The 24676-nt window shown below is 41.9% G+C and overlaps 1 protein-coding gene across 6 annotated transcripts in view; it reads left to right on the top strand.

Annotated features, from left to right (window-relative positions):
* MAGI2 (membrane associated guanylate kinase, WW and PDZ domain containing 2) overlaps positions 1-24676 on the top strand; it is a 673341-nt gene that overhangs the window by 569887 nt on the left and 78778 nt on the right. For 5 of the 6 annotated variants that reach the window (XM_069978196.1, XM_069978169.1, XM_069978212.1 and 2 more), the window contains 2 exons: positions 10746-10777; positions 12057-12249. In XM_069978196.1, the coding sequence (XP_069834297.1) occupies positions 10746-10777; positions 12057-12249 (225 nt within the window). The remainder of the gene's footprint in view (positions 1-10745; positions 10778-12056; positions 12250-24676) is intronic. The other variant, XM_069978177.1, reaches the window with a different exon arrangement.

Below are 24676 nucleotides of genomic sequence, written 5' to 3'. Positions count from 1 at the left end.
ATAACACACATTACAAAGTTATAGAACTTTGTAATGTATGTTATGTCTGTGAATCGCCCCGTTCCCCGTGTCCCACCACCCCCACCCGTGTACCCGGAAGTGTGGTGCATTATACATTACCTGATCCGTGTCGAGGGCCGTCCGCCATCTTGTGCCAAACGTCATCTTCGGACGAACGGCCGAGTCGCTGCCGACCGTCCCCCCTCCGCCGCGTCACAACTGTGCTCAGCCGCGATTGGCTGAGCACAGTTATGCTCAGCCAATCGCGGCTGAGCATCGGATGACATTGCAGAGGGCGGCTGGCATTCGGGCCAGTCGGAGCTGTTCGCCGTCCGCCCGAAGAAGACGTCACTCGCTGAAGATCGGAGACGGGTGTCGGCACGTGACAGGTGAGTATAGCGCACCACACTTCCGGATACACGGGTGGGGGTGGTGGGACACTGGGAAGGGGGCCATTCACAGACATAACATACATTACAAAGTTGTATAACTTTGTAATGTGTGTTAGTCTGTGAATAATTCTTTACCGCCGCACTACCCCTTTAAAGTTAAAATACATATTCTGAGTTTACTAATCTGTTCAGACATCAGACTGCATGCCTGAGAAGCCAGATATTGTCTTGAAAGGAATATAACCTTCATATGTGAATGCTGTAATTAGCAAAGGACATTACTTTTTGGCTTGTCTTTAAAATCCAGGACATTCTTCGATCCTCCTAATTATAAAAACCATAAAAAGAAGGAGATTTATTAGCGTCATAAAAAGGACACCTAAATGAACTGAGCCAACTAGGCAAACTCTCCCAACTTTTACTTAAATTCTTTGCATAAATATATGAACTTTGAACAACATGGTCTTCTGGAAATACTTAGGTTGTGTTTTTTTTAACGTTCCACACCATCAGTATTCCATGGTTGAATAGCTCAGTCTGCTCCTGACATCTTTGTAAACAGAGACAAAAGACTTAAATTTTCTTTTAGTGGATTTGTTTTTATTATTATTTTTATTTATTTTATGACAACATGTCCTATAGGCTATGATCTCACACAGTATTTCCGTCAGTCTTTTAGTCAGTAAATTTTTTACCAAAATCAGGAATGGAACTGACTAGGCTACGGCCGTTACACGCACATGCGCAGCGCGCTTCTTCCAGGCTCTGAGGGCCTGGAAGAAGCGCGCTGCACATGCGCATGATACGGCCGTAGCCTAGACACTGGTCAGCGTCTAAGACCTAGCTGGAGATAATATGAAATAAAGTTTTTTATGTCATGCTAAGTTGGTGAGTGCCACGATTCTTCATATGCTTTATTGGAATCTTGTGACTTTATTGTTGAGCAACACCTTTGCTAACGTCCTTTCTAACATTGCTGTCGGCTGGTAATAATATAGCACTATCTGCAGATCTACGGTGGTGGTGTCGGGAGTGTTCTCTTCTAATTGGCTATATCTGTGTGTTTCCCTTGCCTTTCTTGGATCCCTAAAATCTGTATATGTTTGTACTCTATCCACAACCATCCATACAGCATGTTTCCAAGCTATACTAATACATATATATATATATATATATATATATATATATATATATATATAACTCTAGGTTGCTGCTTACTAAGTACAGTTGCAGATAGAATTGCAGAATTAAGACTAGACATTTTGTGACCTAGTTTCATGGAGAATTTTTTCACATTTCTGGGGCTAAGAAACAAGTTCAACAAGTCAAGATCTGAGGTCACATCTTAATTCTCCACCAAAGGACAATTATCCCAGCCAAGCTCTACTAGAGAGCTTTATTCCCGTGCAGTATAGAGAGATTCAGGGAGGGTATATTTGGCATATGGTATTATAAGATCTTGTCAAATCAAGTGTCAGGCTTTGCTATTTAAATGTGCATATTAAGTCTCTTACTGTATTGCCCCCTAGAGAAATGAATATGGTTCCTGAGAAATCATGAGCCCAAAACCTTGTGCTGATGAATTTCTATTTAAATGCATATAGTTCTTCAGGGTATGTTTAATGAGATTTGATGATTCAGGATGATGATTCAGTAAGTCCCATCCATTCCCTTCTAATTAGGTCTTGCTAGAAAACTTATCTATTGGGGCAGGTTTTGCTTTATCCTTTTGCAGACTGCATGCAGTTCTGAGAAAAAGTACTTGCCCCTTTCCAGATGTCCGCTATCAATCAGAATAGTTTCTGAAATTCTTATCGTAAAAGTGTAATCATCATTATTATAACTTTTTTTTATTAATCAGCAGTGAATATTTATAGGTTTGTTCTATCTGTCTATCTCTGGGAAAGTGGCATCATCCATATCTTTTTCGGCATGCTGTAGTCACTTTACCCTCTCTGTACACTCTCGTGAAAACTCTCTTTTGACTGCATTTTTTTTGCCTCTGGGGATGTGGAATCCACATCCCCATAGGGTTAACCCCTTCCTCATTGTCTGGCATGTTTCCTGTACAGTATACATTATTCCTGCTTAATTAGGGGAGTGGTGTGGAGAAGCAGGGATGGCAGATGATTGGTCAAAGCACACAACATATGTCTTCAGCAAAAAACACAGAAAAGTCCACTTAGCTCAGTAATGGACAGTAAAGGGACATGAAGGATTGTGATTTTTTTCTTCCATTTTAGTTACAATATGTAATTTTAGATAATTGAAGACAGAGTAAACATGTCACAGAATTGCATTAAAATAAATACCAAAGTTGATTTCACGTACAATATCTAAAAAAGTCACTGTCCCTTGAAATTACTTTCTGGTGCCTTCATTATTAACAAAGATCACAACTTCCTATAATATCTATCTTTTAATATTACTGGTAAAGGGAAGTTCTGGTTTCATGGTCATTAAGCTTTTTCATTGTGATCATCTGGCATCCCTAACCTTATTTACATAGTCATATAACAGATTGATATAAGAGCCTTATAGTGCGTTTACACAGAGAGAATTATCTGACAGATTAAAGAAGCCAAAGCCAGGAATGGATTTGAAAAGAGGAAAAATCTCAGTCTTTCCTTCATGACCTGCTCCCTGTTTATAGTCTGTTCCTGGCTTTGGATTCCAAAATCTGTCAAATAAATCTCTCTGTGTAAAGGCACCATTATATGCTAAATTTAAAGGGGAAATCACTGATATGACTGGTGACAATCCGTTACTAAACCTGAGGGAGTTGACCATCTTATAGCAAGTTGGGGCAAAACATTAAACATTATAAAAAGTCACATACTGATATACTGTGCTGTCATTGCAGCCCAGTTATGTATACTAGGAAGAGCCCAGCACTCACCAAGTAGATTATGCTTCTTTATGCGTCCGTGCACCATATGTTTGCTACACTACAATAAAGAAGCATAATCTACTTGGTGAGTGCTGGGCTCTTTCTAATATCTGAACATTTTTCTCACCTCGAGCACCACTGCCATGGAAGTGCCGTCTTCTACATATTTCTACAGTTATGTATACTGACAGCTCTGATCCCTCATCTAGGTATCCTTGCCCATCCATAAAATAGTGCCCTATGGTGGAGTTTGTGGCAAGTGGTAGATGTCACTCTGCTTCCTGCTTAAGGAGCACAGTACAGTTCTTACAAACATAGAATGCAGGTGTAATGGCGGCAAAGTGACATATAAGACAGTGCTGTTTATCAGTAAGTGACTTCTAATAATGTTTAGAATGCCTCGTACCCAACTGGATAAAAAGTGGCCAACCACTTAACGGGAAGCTGTGAGGTTACTGTTTAAACAATGCTAACTTTCTAAATGTTTTGCATTGATCTAAACCATTACTGCAGTTAGCCTGTGTTTTGTTTCTATATATTTACTTTTCTTTGCTTTATTGAGTTATCTTTGCTTTCCAGAAGCACAAAGCAAGAAAATGTTCTGCACCACCCTACCATTTATCAAATCTGGCAGAAATATTATACTTTTGAGAAAGCTACTATACATCTAAATGCCACACTCACTGCATCTTTTTATTAGTTCTTCCCCACTAACCTTGACATGGTAAATGAGAGGGAAAGTCAGGGACAGGTAATAAGCAGCAATTTCAGTCCTTAGACATAAATGCAGTATCTTAGGTATCATTTTACATAAAAAAATAAAGTGAACTTCATGGCAAAGATAGATGTTATGGGTCCACCAAAACAGCATGCGACCTTAGCATGAAACAAGAACAGCCAGTATAAGCACTTTAAGGGTTACCCAATATTTATTGCCTCCATTCCTGTCAGCAGTTCAATAGCAGGGGCGAAGAGGTTGAGTGTTACTATGACCCAGAAATCTCAGGTAGCAGAACTCAATTTCTATGTCTCAATTGTTTGTTTTATACTGAAAGTGGTAGGAATCAGAAAGTATAGTATCAGCATTGTAACCATAATAAAATGTGTTTACTGCTAAAAACAGAGCGACAGAAATGTAAAGGGGTATTAGTTTTATTTAAATATAATTTTCTATACCCTAGGATAGCTTACGCATATAGGGGGGGGATTTATCAAACATGGTGTAAAGTGAAACTGGCTCAGTTGCCCCTAACAACCAATCAGATCCCACTTTTCATTCCTCACAGAAAGGTGGAATCTGATGGGTTGCTAGGGGCAACAGAGCCAGTTTCACTTCACACCATGTTTGATAAATCTCCCCCATAGTGTTGCCACACATTGTACTGGCTGTACTACAGGGGCTTAGCTAGGATTCATGGGGCCCCATAGCAAAAAACTGTACAGGGCCCCATGAATCCTCTACGCTACCCCCCCCCAATGCCAAACACAGACAATGACGCACATATTTACAAACAGAGGCACCATTAACATACATACAGATACGCCACTGACATACACACATACACTCACCGGCCACTTTATCAGGTACACCATGCTAGTAACGGGTGGTCTTCTGCTGCTGTAGCCCATCTGCCTCAAAGTTCGGCGTACTGTGCGTTCAGAGATGCTCTTCTGCCTACCTTGGTTGTAACGGTTGGCTATTTGAGTCACTGTTGCCTTTCTATCAGCTCAAACCAGTCTGCCCATTCTCCTCTGACCTCTGGCATCAACAAGGCATTTCCGCCCACAGAACTGCCGCTCACTGGATGTTTTTTCTTTTTCGGACCATTCTCTGTAAACCCTAGAGATGGTTGTGCGTGAAAATCCCAGTAGATCAGCAGTTTCTAAAATACTCAGACCAGCCCTTCTGGCACCAACAACCATGCCACGTTCAAAGGCACTCAAATCACTTTTCTTCCCCATACTGATGCTCGGTTTGAACTGCAGGAGATTGTCTTGACCATGTCTACATGCCTAAATGCACTGAGTTGCCGCCATGTGATTGGCTGATTAGAAATTAAGTGGTAACGTGCAGTTGGACAGGTGTACCTAATAAAGTTGCCGGTGAGTGTATATACGCTGTAATGTGATTATACTAGTGCTGATGTACACACCATGAGTAGACTGTACACAGGGAAATCATCTCAGTGTAATAAGAAATACTCAACCAGAAATAAAAGAAAATGCAGCAGATATTAGTGGTGGGTTCTTTTATTACAGACCAGCATTAATAGAAGCTGCTGCAGAACATCTTTGGGAGCAAACCTGTCAATCACTTGAGACACTACTGACATACACAAACACACACATATACACCAGTGTTACAGACACTAGTGACATACACACACATATACACCAGTGTTACAGACCATACCTCCCAACTGCCCCGGATCTGGCGGGACGGTCCCGATTTTGGGGTCATGTCCCGCCGTCCCGGTACAGCCCCGATGTGTCCCGCTGCCGCGCACCTCTCCCCAGCCGGACCCGCCGGATTCTGTGGGATCTGGTGGGGAGCGGCAGAGTGAAGGAGCTGTAACTGTCACCCTGTGTACCCTGTTGCAGTGCGGGGGCTGGTGTGATGTGGATGGAGGAGACAGTGTACTGCGGTGCCCGGGCTGTAGCTGCTTCCTGTGTGACCCGGTCACCGCAGTACTCGTGCTGTTGCTGCAGGCTCTATCTGTGGGGAAGCTGAGGAAGCACTGAGGCTGCACAGGTATCTGGCCGACAAGTGTCTCCCCGGGCAGAGCTGCTGGAGGCCAGGGAGCACGGGCCACACTACAGATGGAGGTAATGGGTGTGTAGGGTGGGGGAGGAATGGTCCAGGGCTGGGGGCACACTTACGGCCGGTCCCGGTGTCTTCCGGCAAGCCCCGCCCCCGGTGTCTTCCGGCAAGCCCCGCCCCCTGTTGGTAAGCCCCGCCCCCGATGTCACCCGCGGGAGGTATAGTAACTCTTATCACGGACTGTTAGATCACCCAGCTTTCCAGCATCATCCATTGAAGTGAGTATAATGGGGGTCACCCAGCTTTCCAGCATCATCTATTGAAGTGAGTATAATGGGGGTCACCCAGCTTTCCAGCATCATCTATTGAAGTGAGTATAATGGAGGTCACCCAGCTTTCCAGCATCATCTATTGAAGTGAGTATAATGGAGGTCACCCAGCTTTCCCAGTATCTCATAGTCAGTATAATGGAGGTCACCCAGCTTTCCCAGTATCTCATAGTCAGTATAATGGAGGTCACCCAGCTTTCCCAGTATCTCATAGTCAGTATAATGGAGGTCACCCAGCTTTCCCAGTATCTCATAGTCAGTATAATGCAGGTCACCCAGCTTTCCCAGTATCTCATAGTCAGTATAATGGAGGTCACCCAGCTTTCCCAGCATCTTGTATAGTAGCCAGTATAATGGCGGTCACCCAGCTTTCTCAGCATCTTGTATGGTAGGCAGTATAATGGAGTTCACCCAGCTTTCCCAGCATCTTGTATAGTAGTATAATGAAGGTCACTCGGCTTTCCTACCATCTTGTATAATGAGGTCACCAAGCTTTCCTACCATCTTGTATAGTAGTCAGTATAATGGAGGTCACCCAGCGTTCCCAGCATCTTGTATAGTAGTATAATGAAGGTCACCCAGCTTTCCCAGCATCTTGTATAGTAGTCAGTATAATGGCGGTCACCCAGCTTTCCCAGCATCTTGTATGGTAGTCAGTATAATGGAGGTCACCCAGCTTTCCCAGCATCTTGTATAGTAGTATAATGGTAATAGGTGACGTGGATATGAGGGTGTGGCTATGGGGGCGTGGTTATGGGGAGGGCGTGGCCATAGGGGCATGGCACATTGCCGTGACTGTCCCTCTTTCCTCTCAGCAAAAGTTGGGAGGTATGTTACAGACTCTATATATACACATATCTCCACAGATGCATACACATACTAACATATATACATATATACCCATAGATACATATGTACACTCACTGACACACATACACAGCACTTACAGCTCCCAGGCTCCCTCCTCCTGTAGTCCGGGCTGATCTTCACATAGAAGTATTCAGGACCTTTGGGTCATGTGATCATAGGGTCCTTCATCCCTCTCCTTCTGTGCTTGCAGGACCTGGCAGATCCTGCTCCTCTGTTCCTCCCCTTTTGATGTTCAGCCCGCTCACCTGGCACTACAGTGAGGGGGCTGAACAGTGCAGTGGCGGGTCCCTCTTCCTCTCTGGACCCCTTCCTGCAGGGACCCCATAGCAGTCGCCTTCCCTGCCTTCATGGTAGCTATGCCACTGCTGTACTAGAGTGCATTTTCACAATTCAGGAGGTTGAAACCAGAGAAACTGCACAATCTTAAGCTGGGGAGCTGTATTGTCTCCAGCATCCTAGTTTCTCTCTCCTGGAACACACATCCTCTTTTGATGGCACAGGAGGCTTGGCTGTAACTTGTCTCCTGAGTGATGTTACCATCTCTACCCTTTACAGTCTACACCACCACCTTTCATATACACATATAGCTTTGTTGAGGAATTTAGGGAGAATAAGGCATGTTTAAAGCATTCTGCCTTGTGATGAATGAGGCCACAAAAAGAGTAGACAGGGAATAAATGCAGCAGGTGCTATAACCTCACTGTGCAGTAGTCTGCAGTAAAATAGATAGCTGTAGGTAAGGAGCTGGCAGAGTGCTGGGGAATGGGAGCAAGCAGTGCAGGAGGGCAGTGATGCAGAGCTGAGGGAAAGCAATTTATTCCGGCCATTGTGGTTCTAAGCAACTCCTCAACCAGGTAGTACACTAAGACCTCCAAAACTGTTGGCGTTTTGGTGGTTTTAATACTAGGGCAGACAGGTAAGCCATGTGATTGTGTGGCATTAGTGATGAGTGAGTACTAAAATGCTTGTTTCTCGAGTTGAGTCTTTTTCATTGCAGCAGTGCTCATTTTGAGTATCAAACTACATAAAAGTAAATGGGAGACTCTCTAGCATTTTTTCAGGTGCCTTCTATATGGCAGAGAAAAGGGTGTCTCGTGCGCCTTAAAGCCTCAGAAAGTAATAGAAATATCGGCAATAGAAAATCCAATTTGAAAAAAAAAAGGTTAGAAAACACTCTTTCCTGTACAAAGTAAAAGCTCTTCCTGCACACCCTTCATTCCACATAAAGGAGGGCCTCATACACATGCTGTAAACATTTTGTGAGAACCTTGTGGTGACTCTGTTGAAAATTGTGGGCAAAAGTCTGTTGTGATCTTCCTTTTAATAGTAGGAGAGAGCCTGGTGGTGACCCTGTTGAAAGTTGTGGTTGAGAGTCTGCTGTGACCCTCTCAAAAATTGTGGGTGAGTTGATGGTGTGACCCTCTCAAAAATTGCGAGGGAGCTGAGTGCAAGGTGGGAGGCAGTGATGTCACCCACACGTGCTTATTTAGGATCACGGCCTTCATTCTACCTTGCTGGGTGCTTTGCTGACATGTGCGGGTACATGAGAGGAGCCTGGTATGACCCTCTCCAAAATTCACATTGTTGATAGTCAGCCCCTGTAGATACCCCCTTTATAGGTAATCCCCCATGTGGGCAATGCCCCGTAGATAAATCCCATCCATGTAGTAAGCCGTCCATGTAGGCAATTAATAGTAAGACCCCCCCAATATTGACCTTGCTCCCGTGCTGTCCACCTGCAACTCCTCTTCCCCCATGGTCTGCAAGCAGTGCTCAAATGGCATCACTCAAGCACTAGAGCCCTGAGGAAGAGAGTGGCCTCTTGTGACCACATGCATAAAGCCACAAGAGTGATTGACAAGGCGGAGCCTATGGCTCCTCACTCTGTCAATCAGACAGCCACGTTCAACTACAATTGTTATGAGCACCTAGAATTAAAGGGCTTGGTTCAGCACCTAGCTGCCAAGAGGGTTCCTCCAGGAGCGGGGGGCCCAACATTTGCCTGGCTTCACTAGCTGCTGACACCGGCCCTGGTACCACCAAGTACTAACTACGCCCCCCACAATGAAGAGGGGAAGATCAACTCCGCATGTAGACTTTAAAAACTGATTGGGGGCTGCTTGGTTCTTATCCTCTGAACTGGACTTTCCTTTTTTCTGTCATTAAAGGGAATCTGTCAGCTGCAATTCACATTCAAAACTTCTTATACTGTTAGATAGCTGTTAGATCAGCGAGAAGCCTAGTACCTTTCATATATCTGTTTGTGATTCCAGAACGTAGAAAAATCTTCTTATATAGTAAGAAGGGTCAAAGAGGCTTTCCCTGGCTCCTGAAGTGCACCAAGCTGTAATCCCTCCCCTCCGATAACTAAAGTTGCTTAGGACTCAGCTTCCAGATGTCAGTCAAACAGGGAGTGGGGAAGGGAGGAGACATTGTCCAGCATTCTGTTATTTAGGAGCTTGGAAAAGACTCTTCAACTTCTTTTACCAGAGAATAAAATAATTTGTCTACATCCTGGAAGCACAGACATATATATAAAAGGTGCATTGTGTCTTCTTGACCTAACAGCTGTCTAACAAAGTCATCAGTTTGGAACATAAATTACAGCTGACAGATTCCTTTCAAGACAATTTAAATTGCCTCTGATTGTCTCCCCCTAGGTCCAAAAGAACTGCTAAACATCACTTTGTGAAAGGTCCTAGAAGTGCTTTAGTGAAGCTACTGTCTATAGGGCACAATTTTTTAACTGCTGAAGACAGATGTTAAAGGACACCTGTTACTATGCCTTGTTCCCCCCCCCACCACCACCAATACAGCAGTGGGTCAGGTTGCAAAGGAAACATCCCGCACCTGGCAAGTTCCATGCATGTTCATCTAATTCCCTAGCATGAGCTGGGTCACTTCATGAAAAACATTTTGGAGATGAGGCCGTGCAAAGTGACAGATAGCCTTAAAAAAATAAAAAAAAAACAAAAAAAAGTGCCTTTTATATTAAAGCAAATGTATCACTTTGCTTAGTAAAAAATTCTGTTATACTACCTGGTTAGTGCTACCATGTACAAACCAGTAGCGTGGTCCATTTTTTAAAACCGCTGCCCAGTTCCCGCCATCTGCATCAGTTTCTCAATCTGCAATTTAACCCACTCTATGCAGGGGGCAGTGCTCCTATATTCCCCTTCCCTTTGATGTCTCCACTGGAAAGAGCACCTACAGTGCATAGAATGGGCTGAATTGCAGATCATGAAACTGCCACAGATGGCAAAAAGCAGGTGGCGATTTAAAAAATGTACCGCACCACCAGAATTTATGTGCTTATGCCAACCAGGTAGTATAAAAAAAAGTTTTTTTACAATTCGAAGTGGTACATTTGCTTTAAACATAATGTGGCAAATATCTATGTCACTACAAAACATTACTAAAATTGTATATACAATAGCTGGAAATAAAAGACATATTCAAAATAATCCCTAGACCTAATAGTGTCCCTCTTTCATTTTTTTCAGGGTTTTTTTCCCCATGGAAAAGTTCCAAGCCTGTGAGTATTTTTTTTTATCAATATTGGTTTTGTTATTCTATATGTTAGAATTACTGTGTGATTGTTTAAAATAATAAAAATATTTGTAAAGGCTGTATTAGGCCAGTTTAACACACAACTAAATCTCAGCAAATTTCGAGATTGAAAGGAAATTCGCTGCAATTCCCAACACTCAGTTTCAATACTCACCGCAGAATTTTCATCCTGCTGCGACTATCTAAATGCCGCCCCTCTTAACCTGCGGCCGACCGGTGCATACTTTACGGTCCGTGCTCCGGCTTGCTTCTAGGTCTCCTGGCTCCCTGATGTCAAGCTCAGCCAATCAGTGACTGCAGCGGGACAGCACACTAGTTAACTGAGCGGGACATCAGGATGCCGGGAGCCCTAGAAGCAAGCTGAAACTCGAACTGGTAAAGTATGCACCGGGCCTCCGTGGGTTAAGGGAGACAGGGTTTACATAATCGCAACAGGATGAAAATTATGCAGTGAGTATGTAAATATATTGAAACTGACAGCCTCAGGAATTGCAGTGGACTTTGCTGCAAACTCGCAGAGTGAAATCTGCTGCGATTCCATTATGTGTGAAACTGGCCTCACACAGACCCATTTGCCAAATAAGCATACAGGGCCTTATTACACAGCTTGACTATCATGCAGAAAGGTCTGCATGGACAGCGTTAACAATGTCCATGCAGCCCATGCTTTATAAAGTAAATAATAAACATATATACTTACCTGCCCATTCTCCCCGGTGTCCGACTGCCCCTTCGCAGCTCACTGGAGCCACCTATGAAGTTTCTATACCCGTCCCTGAAATGACAGGTGGCTTAGCCAATCATTGACCGAGACGGGACATCACCGTGGCCGGTGATAAGCTGATTGGCCTGTCACTTCAGAAACGTGTAGAAGCTTCAGCGGTGGCTCTGGTAAGCTGGGAGGAGGCAGGAGGACACCAGGGAGCGTGGGCAGGTAAGTATATATTTTTTATTATTTACTATATACTTTATTTTTATTATTTACTATATACTTTATTTTATTATTTACTATATACTATATCGGCAGCCGACCGTGCAACTCCTAGTACACGGAGCATTGTGCAGTCGTCAGACGATGATTTTCAACATACTAAAAGAAGGCGAACAGCCGATGATCGGCTCCTTGGCTGATCGTTGTCTTTATTACACTAGGAGATATCTACCTGAATGGGAAGATAACTGACCCCGTGTAATAGGGCCTTTAAAATTAGGAAAACTATTTAAGGGAAATTATTGTATTGCAGATGATGGAACGGTGGGAAAATCAAGGAAGCCCCCAAACTAGTTTATCAGCAGCGCCATCAATACCACCAAATCTCCCCTACCCACCAACGCTACATAGAAGTTCATTTCCTGATTCTACAGATGCCTTTGATCCAAGAAAACCTGACCCTTATGAACTCTATGAGAAATCAAGAGCAATCTATGAAAGTAGGCGTAAGTATAATTATTTCTGCCCTAAAAATAGCCTGCAGTAGCACAAGAAGCCATATATGTCTGTAACCATTATAATACATTATATGCGATATAATGTACCTTTAGGGTGCTAACACACACGACCGATGCGCAGCAGATCTGCAGCAGATTTGACGGTGCAGATTTGATGCTGTGTTCAGTTATTTACATAAAATCTGCTGTGTATCTGCTGCGTATCGCAGCAAAAAATTCATGGCGATACGGTGTGTGTGAAGCTACCCTTAAAACTACATGAAAAACAACAAATATATACAAAATATTTCATTTTTAATGTGGTTCTCTAATTGGATCATTAGTGGAGCAAATTAACCAGCATTAAATGCATGTGCTCTGGAGGCTATTTTTGCTTTGCTGTATTATTTCATTTAGGGTAGCTTCACACATACTGGGTTCGCAGCCGATTTCACGCTCCGTATTTGCAGCGAAATCCTCTCCTGGTACTGTGATCTTCAATGGGGTTACATGTGGGGCCGTGTAATGATTGGCTAAGCGGGACTTACGGAAGCCGGGAGCGTCAGATGCAGCAGCGGCACCAAGCAGGTAACGTATGCTGCGGGCAGTGGAGGGTTAAAGGGGAAGGTGTTACATATTCGCAGCTGAATTTTTATTGTAATCCTATTGAAGATCACAGTACCAGGGTTTGCAACGGATCCGCTGCGAATCCGGTACGTGTGAAGCTACCTTTAGGCTGTTTTCACACATAAGGGGAGATTTATCAAAGGGTGTAAAACTTAGACTGGTGCAAACTGCCTTCAGCAACCAATCACGGCTCCTCTTTCCTTTCACCAGAGCTGGAAGCTGAGCTGTGATTGGTTGCTGTGGGCAGTTTGCACCAGTCTAAATTTTACACCCTTTGATATATCTACCCCATAGTGTTTCTGTTGCACTATTTTACCGCAATTACACAATTCACAGGAAAATATCAGGAAATTGCATAAAAAATGCCATGTGTGAACACAGCCTAAACAATTTCAAGACAATAAATTATTTATTTTTGCAAGATGTGAACCAATTTCAGGAAGTCTTATTTAAAATGGTTTAATTTCAAATCTAGTGTAGTATGTAGTAGTCCATAGCTAATGGTAACTTCCACCAGTGGTTTGCCAAGAGTTTTAATTCCTTAACCAAAGATAATCAGCTGCTGATCCACTGCCGCACAAGTGAAATTATTTCACCTTAAAATAGTTTTAACTCTAGGATATATGGTAACCTGTTCACACTGCCACAAAGACGTAGAAAAAAAAATATTTAATTATTAAGATCTTGTGCAGCAATAAGCTGATTTTGAAGGAGACCCATGGAATATGGATAGATATGACCACGCTAGGTCACCTTGGGAGTATCCATGGATACCTAAACTTCTGGCGACAGAAGAAATTTCACACCAATCGGGTCTTTTCCTAAGGTACATTTAAGGCCTTCTGTACAGTTCAGTAGTCGTTTTAAAGTCAGGAAATACTGATCAGGAAGACTTTTAGGAGGCCTCAGGAAACGTCACTATTTCCTTAAAGGAGAAGTCCGGCCAAAATTATTTTTTTATATGTTATTACTTATGGAAAGTTATACAATTTTCTAATGTACATTAATTATGGGAAATGCTCATATACTGCAATTTCCCTTAATTTAGTGTATCAGGAAGTGTTAGAATTCTCTCAGATCCAGTGACGTCACGACGAATGGTGTAATTCCTATGGAGTGTCCAGCAGGGGGCGCTCTCTATATAGAAGTCAATGAGTACCATTGACTTCTATATATAGTGCGCCCCTGCTGGACACTCCATAGGAATTACAGTGTGTGTGAATGTAATGTTATGTACTGTACTTTTGTGACTTCATAAATATATTTATGGAATACTTTGGGGAGCAAGTGTCCTTGCTTCCCAAAGTATTCCATAAATGTATTCAATGAATACATTTGCAGGGCACCGAGCAGGGAGGGTGAGAAGTGCCATCTACCTCCCCCCTCCCTCCCTGCTCGGTGCTGGGCACATATACAAAGTACTACTCCCTCATTATCTGCTCCTGCATGACGGCCGCGTCAGCCCGCCCTCACCCCGGCCGGGGACACCAGGAAGCGCAGTGCTCCCGGACGGGGTGGGGGCGGGCTGATGCGGCCGTCATGTAGGAGCAGAGAGCGGCGGCCGGCCAGATAGTGTGAGGAGCGGGGCGTGCGGGCGTCAGTGGCCGGCCAGATAGTGTGAGGAGCAGTGTAAAGAGTGGCGCGGGCGGGCGTCAGCGGCCAGATAGTGAGGAGCGGCGCGGGCGGGTGGGAGTTAGCGGCAGTAAGAGGCAGCCCCTGTGTGAGCTGCGGCGGCAATGTGATAGGGATAGCAAAGGTACTACTCCCCCATTATATGCAGATAATGGGGGAGTAGTACTTTGTATATGTGCCCAGCACCGAGCAGGGAGGGAGGGGGGAGGTAGATGGCACTTCTCTCCCTCCCTGCTAGGTGCCGTGCAAATGTATTCATTGAATACATTTATGGGATACTTTGGGGAGCAAGGACACTTGCTCCCCAAAGTATTCCATAAATATATTCATGAAGTCACAAAAGTACAGTACATAACATTACATTCCCATACACTGTAATTCCTATGGAGTGTCCAGCAGGGGCGCACTATATATAGAAGTCAATGGTACTCATTGACTTCTATATAGAGAGCGCCCCTTGCTGGACACTCCATAGAAATTACACAATTCGTCGTGACGTCACTGGATCTGAGAGAATTCTAACACTTCCTGATACACTAAATTAAGGGAAATAGCAGTATATGAGCATTTCCCATAATTAATGTACATTAGAAAATTGTATAACTTTCCATAAGTAATAACATATAAAAAAAATATTTATTTTTTTTAAAAACTTTTGTAAAAACTGAAGTAAAAAAAACAAAAAGCCATACTCCCTTGCCCTCCTCCAGCTTACTTCTCTTCCTTCCTGCTCTGTGACTGTACAAATGACGTGACTCGTACCTTGGAGCGCTGGCCTCATTTAAATGTATGAGCTCCAGATTATTAATATCCATACCCATGGGTTAGGAAATCTATCTGGATTCCCTGACCACAAAATCTGGATAGATTTTCCTGACGTGTGCATAAGGCCTTAAAGAGGTTGTCCTGCCTTATCTAAATGTTTTTGTCTATTGCTACACTCTTTGTAAACATAATAAACATGTTGGGGGAGATTTATCAAAGGGTGTAAAATTTAGACTGGTGCAAACTGCCCACAGCAACCAATCACAGCTAATCTCTCAGCTCTTGTAAAATGAAAGCTGAGCTGTGATTGGTTGCTGTGGGCGGTTTGCACCAGTCTAAATTTTACACCCTTTGATGAAATACCCCTGTTATGCTTACCTCTCTGTGATTCCCCAGTGTCCCAATGAAGCCTCTTCAATGTCTTCTTGACTGCAACTCCACTACTTCTAAGACAAATTTGTCAGCCAATTACTGGCCGCAGGGCTGCCTTTTCTCCACCAATGATTGGCTGTGTGGGCTGTCACTCCCAAGACAAGTTTGTCTCAGAAGTAGCATGGCTGCAGTCAGCGGTGACACCACATGGGAACACCGGGGTGGAGTGCAGAGAGCTAAGCATGACATGTTTATTTTTATCAACTGGGCAGCAATATGTAAAAATATTTTTAATGTTTGATAACCCCTTTAATCTGCTAGAGCAAGATGGTTCGTGTGCCCCTTTATAAATTAGGTCTGCTCCATTTAAAAGAGAAATTAAAATTTAAGGAGCGGAAGAATATAAATCTATATCACAGCATAGCCCCACAGCATGTTTGGTTAGGTTTGTGTTGGGCTGGCATTAAAATGTAAAAATTACGGCTAAAGAGCCCTGCTCTTTTTTACATTCAGGAAGCCCAAGCCTGTAAGTTTAAACTTTGTGTTGGCAGTTCAACTCCTTTAACTGTTATGTATATTTTAAGGGTATATTCACACGAACGGGCTCGCAGCGAGATTCTCTCTGCGAGCCCGGCAGGTCCTGGCAGTTCCCATACACTACAAACTTGCTGCGGTCTAAACGACCGCAGCGAGTATGTAATTATACCGCCCTTAACCCCTTCTGCTCCCGGCCGGCTCCCCCGCTGTAAGCATACATTACCTGTCCTTGCTGCACGGGTCCGGCGTCCTGCTCTCCTGTCCGGCCAATTAGTGTGTTGCCCAGCCGCAGCCACTGATTGGCCAGGCGGGAGAGCAGGACGCCGGACCCGTGCAGCAAGGGCTGGTAATGTATGCTTACAGCGGGGGAGCCGGCCGGGAGCAGAAGGGGTTAAGGGCAGTATAATTACATACTCGCTGCGGTCGTTTAGACCGCAGCAAGTATGTAGTGTATGTGAACTGCCAGGACCTGCCGGGCTCGCAGCGAGAATCTCGCTGCGAGCCCGTTCGTGTGAATATACCCTAATGGTGCGTTCACACCTACAGGATCTGCAGCTGATTTTCTGCAGCAGATTTCATTTAAATAACTGAACACAGCATCAAATCTGCTGCAGATTATTACAATTGACTTTGGTTGGAGACTCCCTTATATGCTTTCAATTGATTTTTCGACTTTTAATTTAAAACAAACTACTTCTTGTACAAAGACACCTTGTGGAATTCTGTCAGCTTCAATTGATTTCATTCCAGAGAAGAGTGAAATGTATAGTTTGTCAGACTTGTTAATGTGCTTGAAGTGCAAGATATAAGGTGGATATTGGAGCAGATATATGGAAGCCAAGAAGTGGATGTAATGCCCATGGAAATGAGTCCAGCTGACACATTTCATATATATTAATTTGAATGCAAGCAGTCATCTCTTTGTTGGTTCTAAGTACCCTTTAATAAAACAGTAAGGGTACAGAGGTATCAATCCCAACAAAGTGGCCAATAAGACTTAAAAAAGTGATAGTGATTCCCTCATAAAACATGTCTTAGATAAATAATAATTAATAACGATGTCATAGATAAATACATACTAAAATTAGAGTACGTGTGTAAAGGGGTGTTGTCGTGAAGAAAACGAAGTCTATAGTGATAAATTATGTTAAATGAGCTTACAAGCATTTCCTAATATGTATCATTTGAGAGATATAGACTCACTAGTCCCCCATGTCCTGCATTGTTTCATAACCTGTAATGGCACACCATGCATTCACTTGGGTCACTCATGCTCAGTTTCAATTGCAGTCACATGATCTGTCTGATTAGTACTGGCAGTTGGTTTTCACTTCACATGAAAGCAAGGGGGATTGTGGGAAAGTGTCTGCACTGTATTGCATGGCAGCAGCAGGGTCACAGTTCAGAGAGGAAACCAGGAAGAAATTAGATGCATTAGGAAGATAAAGGGTTCAGCAATATAAGCTACTTCACTAAAAACAGCACAATTGTTCTTCTGTACATATATGTATGTGGTACACATGTGATCATACCTTATTTGCTTTATGACGCCACCCCTTTAATGTCAAAATTGACAAAAACTCCACTGGATCCCGTGAGAGATTTCCAGTGGCAGTAAGAACAGGGACCTAGTTAAAGGGGTACTCCACGCAGAGGTTAAAAAAAATGAAACTTATGCAGAAGCATATTGCATTACTTACCGATCTATCCCAGTTTTGAAACTATTAAAAATCCATTTGTTTGGGGGGGGGGAGGTTGTTCTGTATTGTGTTTCTGTACTTCCTGGATTTCTATCAGCTACCAGTTTGGCAGAACCGCACAGATGAAGTAATACATTACATCTATATAACTATTAAGGTACTTTTAATAAAAAAAAAACAAATTTTCCTTATGTGGAGTTCCCCTTTAATTTAGGTTTGTGCTTAACTATACTGTATTTTACATTGTTTAGTTCTATAGCACTTTTGTTCAGGGTGTAATAACCTGGATTTTTTTAAATAGTCCTGTCCATAGTAAAGTAGTAAAATCTGTGATCAGCTGCCCGTTTGGTATATTAGACCGTATAACCATATAATCAGATGCTTTGCTGCTAATATATATGCGTGAGCACTGAGCTTCTCTCCAGAAGAAATAAGCTAGCCCTGGCCGTGTGACAGGATTCTACCTTGAACAGTCAGTTGCAATGAAATCAGTCTACTTATTCTGCATGTATCTGATTACTTTTATTTTATAATCAGTGTTTTTTTGTAACATTTGAAGTCCGGGACTATTAATCATTATTGAATGAAAGCGTGCTGGCATGTCATTAAGAGCTGTGGTCGCTGGCATTCGTTTAGGTGAATGCACTAGTGCCAGAATCTTTCTTAGTGAGACATCAATCATATACTCTCCGAAGAGGTGTTAGGAACTGCAGCAGAGCCGCTGCGCCAGGCTAATTTCTATGGAGCAAACAACATTGATTTTCCTCTCTACAATGTATTATTTTTCTGTCTGTTATTAGGCTAAACTACAGATAGGAAAACCTCACAGTTGGCATCTAATGTCTGCTGCTAAAAAGCATTAGAGAATAGTCTATCAAATATGACCGCCAGTGGTCCCCATAGATCTGTTGCATAGGCAGGAGGGCTTTTTAATTTGCATCACAAATGAAAAGATTCTTAAACCTAAATGTAATATGTACACTATAGCATCTAACATTAGTCATCTGTCAAATATAAAGAGTGTATAATGCACTATTAATTACAGTGTACACCTGTATTTTAAAGGGGTCTAAGATGTTATGTGTGCTTTTAAATTAATTTAGAGACAATATGATGACTTATTTATTTTGTGTGAAATAGAATTAATTTTTTGCATCCGGTATCAGAACATCTGCCCCATTTATATATTTCAGTTCTTAGAATACAATAGTTACTAGATCCTAATGCATTTGGCAGATTTGTTGCAGAAATTTTTAACTGTTATGTATTTTAATGAGATCTGTTTTTGCAGCATTTGCATGGATTTCTGTATTTTTCAATGAAATTTTTTTTAAATGATCTGCTGCATTTGAATGAACTGTAACCCATTGACATATTTAAGAGTAGGCCGATGTAAGAAAATACAGGCTTTCCATTATAGTTAATCCCAATTTAGGAATAGCCTCTGGTTCCTAAATCGCAGCAATGAATATGAATGTATTATGGCTAAAATACCATTACTATGTCACCAGTATTACTTCAGTATTGCATCCATATCAGTAAATACTGATGAGCAAACTTCTTTACAGGAAACTAAATTGTCTGAATTTCAGACAAATAACCAATCTGTTGTAAGCTATACAATAAACATATTAGATATACACATACATATCCTCTCTACTTAATTATCTAATAATACCTGTATCTATAATACCTGATAATAAAGTTAATCTGTTATACCCTGACTGCCTACTGTAAGCTGATTTTGCACAGTGATTACATACAGCACAATAAGAGACTCTGTACCCATAATCTGCCCCCAAACCGCTTGTACCGTCAGATAGCTGCTTTTGATCCAAGATCTGTCCCGGAGTCTGTTCGGCAGGTAGTGCAGTTATTGTCTTAAAAAACAACTTTTAAACTTGCAGCCCTTAGTCAAATTGGCGTGGCCTAGAGTGTCTGTGCCCAAAGCTAGCTCTGTGTCTCCGTCTCTCCTCCCCGCCCTTACCATTAGGAATGCCTCAGGCAGGATTTCTCCTATTCATCACTTGTCTGAACACAGCACAGGTGCCTTAACGATCCAACACATAGGGTCCTATTCCACGGGCCGAGCAGGGCCCGATCAACGATGTAAGCAAGCGTCGATCTGCTAGATTGGCGTTGGTTTACTGGACTATTCAACGGCCCGACAATCGTTAGCAAGGGCTGCAGGGACATCGTTACCTGTTTCATACTTTACCTGTCCAGGCTGCAGGTCTTCTTCTCCTGTTCCCGCGCGGCAGCTTCGGAGCGGCCTGACTGAACTGACAGAACGCTCAGCCAATCTCTGGCCGCGGCCGTCCTGGCTTGCGATTGGCTGAGCGCTTTGTCAGCACAGACAGGCCGCTCCGAAGCTGATGCTGCCTCGCGGGATCGAGAGAAGGAGAAGACCTGTACCTGGACAGGTAATGTATGATGTCTGTGAAATGTTTGTGACACGATCATCGGCTGATCGTTCTCTCTAGGGATGGTCCGAATCTTCCGAAGTTCGGGTTTGTATGAACCCTAACGCTCTGCATCAGATTCCCGCTGTCTGCCCGCTCCGTGGAGCGGGTGGATACAGCGGGAGGACCGCCTGGAAAACTGGGATACAGCCTATGGCTATGGCTTTATCCCAGTTTTCCAGGTGGTCCTCCCGCTGTATCCACCCTCTCCACGGAGCGGGCAGACAGCGGGAATCATTACCGAGAGTTCAGGTTTGTACGAACCCGAACTGAACTCTGTTCGGACCATCCTTAGTTCTCTCTATTCCATGGAGTGATAATTGTCCGGATCGGGCCGATTATTGCTCCGTGGAATAGGCCGCATATGCAGTGTTTAAGTGGTTGGGGGGGCAGATTGTGGGTGCAGAGTCGCTTTGAAGATAATCACTGCCATCTACAGCCGTTAGTTGTTAGACCGGGTTTTCACAGTTACATTTTTAGGATGTGTGTGTAATTGGGAGAAGGGTTAGAACTCTGAGCCAGAGAGAGGAAAAGATGATCTGTTGTCTCAAAATAGAGGGAGTAGCCCAGTATAGGGACAATAGTACATTCCTGTTGGTGTATAGTGATAGCATTATATTAGTTATATGATATAAGTTATATATCTTGGGAATAATTTTATTTAGAAATTATAATTATTTTATTGTTAATTTTGTCAGAATTTATTTTAGATGAGCATTTAGAACACAGAGGTGATTGGGGACTTAAGGTATTTTGTAGCTTGCAATATATTGTAATGCATGCAACCTTCAGAGGCCAAGCTGTGTAAAATAAAATGGTTTTTATTCTGTAATACATACAATAAACAAGAATTTATATTCTTATATTTCCGTCAAAGTATGCCAGCTGGACATAAATACAAACTGAAGATGTTTGCAAGTCTCCTTGACCCATACATCCTTAAGCTTAGCAGACAGCTCAATAACACACTTTATGGTGTAATGCTCCAAGGCATATCCAAGAGAAGCTTGTGCAGATGGGCTTGGAACAGAAGTGCTGTAAATCTCCTGGAAGGCTTTTAGAAATGCAGGCATACCTTCTAGGGTCACTGGGGTCAGATGATAGCGAATATGATTAAAGTAATGTTTTATATAGGCTAATTTCTGTTAATTATAACAGAATTTGTTATATTACAGTACAATTATTTCTCTATTATTTACATATTTTACGTTTTTTTATTGAAAAACTTGTTATGCATATAATGAAATAGTCATTAGCTAGATTTTTATAATACTGTATATTTCTGAATCAATTTTTGTTTCAAGGTATTTAGCCTCCAAACTCTGTTTTAGTTTGCTGACCACTTGCAGAGATCTTAAAAAAAAAAAAAAAGAAATAGTTGAGACATGTAGGCCCAGATTTATAAAAGGGTGTTAACTTCCCACCAATCACAGCTGAGCTTTTAGCTCTGGTAAAATAAAAACTGAGCTGTGATTGGTTGATATGACCAGTTTCTGTTAACACACTTTGATGAATCTGGACCATTCTATAAGTCGTGATTTTTTTTTTTTTTGCAGAAATCAATAGTCCAGGTGATTTTAAGAAACTTTGTAATTAGGTTTATTAGCCAAAAAATGCATTTTTATCATGAAAAAGCAGTTTGAAGCTCTCCCCCCTGTCTTCATTGTTCTCCTATGGAGAGAGCTAAAGAAAAGACCAAAACAGGACAACAAAGAGTTAATCTACAAATACCTCACCCATTATCTCCTGGGACAGTCACCACTGACCTGTCTGAGCTCAGATTACAGCTGTCACCCAGCTTGTGCCTGTAATCCTCTGTTATCTGCTTTCTGCTGCCGGCTAACTCCCTCCTTCCTCCTCCCCCCTCCCCTTTCCCTAGAGCAGACAGGGTACGACTCATGCAACAAGTCACAATTTTCTGATTTTTTGCAGTGGATGGAAAAGAGGAAGGAGGGTGGGGGGGGGGACCTGGGAAAAGGCTTTTTACATGCAGATAATGGCAGATTTGGCTAATAAACCCAATTGCAAAGTTTCTTAAAATCGCCTGGACTATTGATTTCTGCAAAGAAAAAAAAAAAAATACGACAGTGACTCTTTAACCCTCTACCTTTACCAATGTGTTACCTTACAATTTTAAAAATCCATACTGTATGTAACAATTAATAGAAGTCAGAGGGAGAAATCTTTAGACTGTAGAATTAAGTGGAATGCATGTTCCATATTTGAAGTCACAATGGATTCTGGGTCCCAAATCTAATTAAATATTTCTACACATTATAGTTTTGTCGAATAGTGTAAAATCTCCCGCAAGGAGATAAATGAAGAATGAAAGAATAAACCAAAAACTTAGCAGTTCACATCTAGAGATTTTAAGTTTGGTTTATATATGTTTCACAGTTTGTGTTTTTGAGTTTATTTCCTTCCAAAATCTGTATTTTATCTATTCCCTAATGTTACGTTCCAGTCACAATATAAATTCCTGAAACAATAGTTTGAGAAACAAATATATATCTATACATTTATTTATTTATTTTTTGGGAGGGGTGGGGGTTAATCATTGTGTTAGGGAATTATACTGATAACCCACAGCACAGATCAGCCCCAGACTGTGCTACAGGCTCTACCTAATCAGACAGCATTCTGCTTAAGCTGTTTCTAGCTTTTCTGCTGCCTCAGGTGAAATTAAAATATTCACTCCCCCACCCAAAAAGAGACAAAAGTTTTGCATGCAGAAAATCTTCAGTACATAAGCAACATATACCTAGAAATAGAAAACGGTTAGGGCTATGTTCCCAAACTGTTGAAATGGCAGACTTTTTTATGGAATGGATGTCATTTACCAGCAAATAACGACTATTTTAAAATAACTGATCTTACTTTCCTTTAAAGGAGAAGTCCAGCCTCAGGGGAGTTTGTTGATATGACACGGGGAGGGGCAAAGAGCAAAAAGCACTAACTTACCTCTCCCTGTGCCAGCAATCCACCATCTGACGGGCCTTTGGGATTTCTTCTGCTGCAGAAGTTATGACCCGGCTGATTGACAGCCTGCTCAGCCAGTCAGTTACTGGGGTGGTACGTCATTTTATTCACTCATTGGCTGGTCGGGCTTTCCATTAGCTGGGTGGGACATTTTGTCCCAAGTCGTGACATCATCATAACTCACAACTTCTGGCGGGGGTCCCGGACCTTCTGGTATTGCGATTTACGAGCACTTCTTTAAATGACAGCCGTCAAATAAAGTTGTCTGTCATTTCAACGTTGTGTTGAACATAGCCAAAAAAAATAAAACACATTCCATTATCAGTCTCAAAAAATAAATCTAGGCAATTCATTCTCTCTAAATAATCAAAATTGTAGAAGTATTAACACTTATTTTTAATTTTATTTACATCTAGTATAATTAAGAGCAATAGTTTGTCTTAACCACATCTGTGTTTGTGTGCACATGCTCTTTGGGTGTGTTTGTTTGTGGCTCCCTCAGCAGAATTATAAGGTATTCCCTTTGTTTTCTGCCACAGATTTGCAGCTTGTAGTTCATGTATAAATGTAAATTAGCACTATTTTGCCACAATTTAGCTGAACTGGCTGCAAAAATAGTAGTATTTTACTGCAAATGTGCAATTCACAGCAAAATAACAGGGCAATTGTGGCAAAATGTAACAAAAACACTGAAACATGGAAACATGTGAACACATCCTTAGGCTTTTATTTTATTAATTATAGCTATGCTGTACTATTAATTGGTTTGGAAAAGTGTAATTGTGCCCTTTATAATAATAAAAAGTATTCCTTTGGAACCCTGTTCTCTTAGTTTGTATGTGTTGCTCCACCAAAGACGGCTCCTTGGTAGAAGAAGTTAAACACTATTCTGTCTACCTCTGAGATTTCTTGGTGCTTTTTAATTTAAAAAAAGGTGTAATGTCTCATACATAATTGAAATCCCAGTAATTTTTATTGAATAAGAAAATAATCCAATTTGACACAAGCAGCCATAGCAAAACTAGTTTTATTTGTCTAGTCTAGTTCTTTCCTCTTTGTTCTTTAGCAAAATCCTGTAGCATTTGTGGATTTTTTTTATCGTAAAAAAAGCTGCTATTTTTTATTGTAAGGTAGATTGTATATTGACTTATTTATAAGGTTGTACTTTTGGGGTCTTAAAATGCATCAGATATAAGAGCTTATTTGTTTTACTGGATACTTTTTGCTATAATGTTTGATTCTGCATTTATACTGTATACACGAGGATGGTATTGTCTTTATAAAAATACAAATGCTGCAAAAGTTGCTGTAAGGTTAGAAATTTTACAGCATTTTCTTATGAAAGTTCCTCATCTTCCTATT

The sequence above is a fragment of the Dendropsophus ebraccatus genome, chromosome 1 (assembly GCF_027789765.1).
Source record: "Dendropsophus ebraccatus isolate aDenEbr1 chromosome 1, aDenEbr1.pat, whole genome shotgun sequence".
NCBI lineage: Eukaryota > Metazoa > Chordata > Amphibia > Anura > Hylidae > Dendropsophus > Dendropsophus ebraccatus.
The sequence above is the reverse complement of the archived record's forward strand: the minus strand, read 5'-3'. Positions and strand labels throughout refer to the sequence as shown.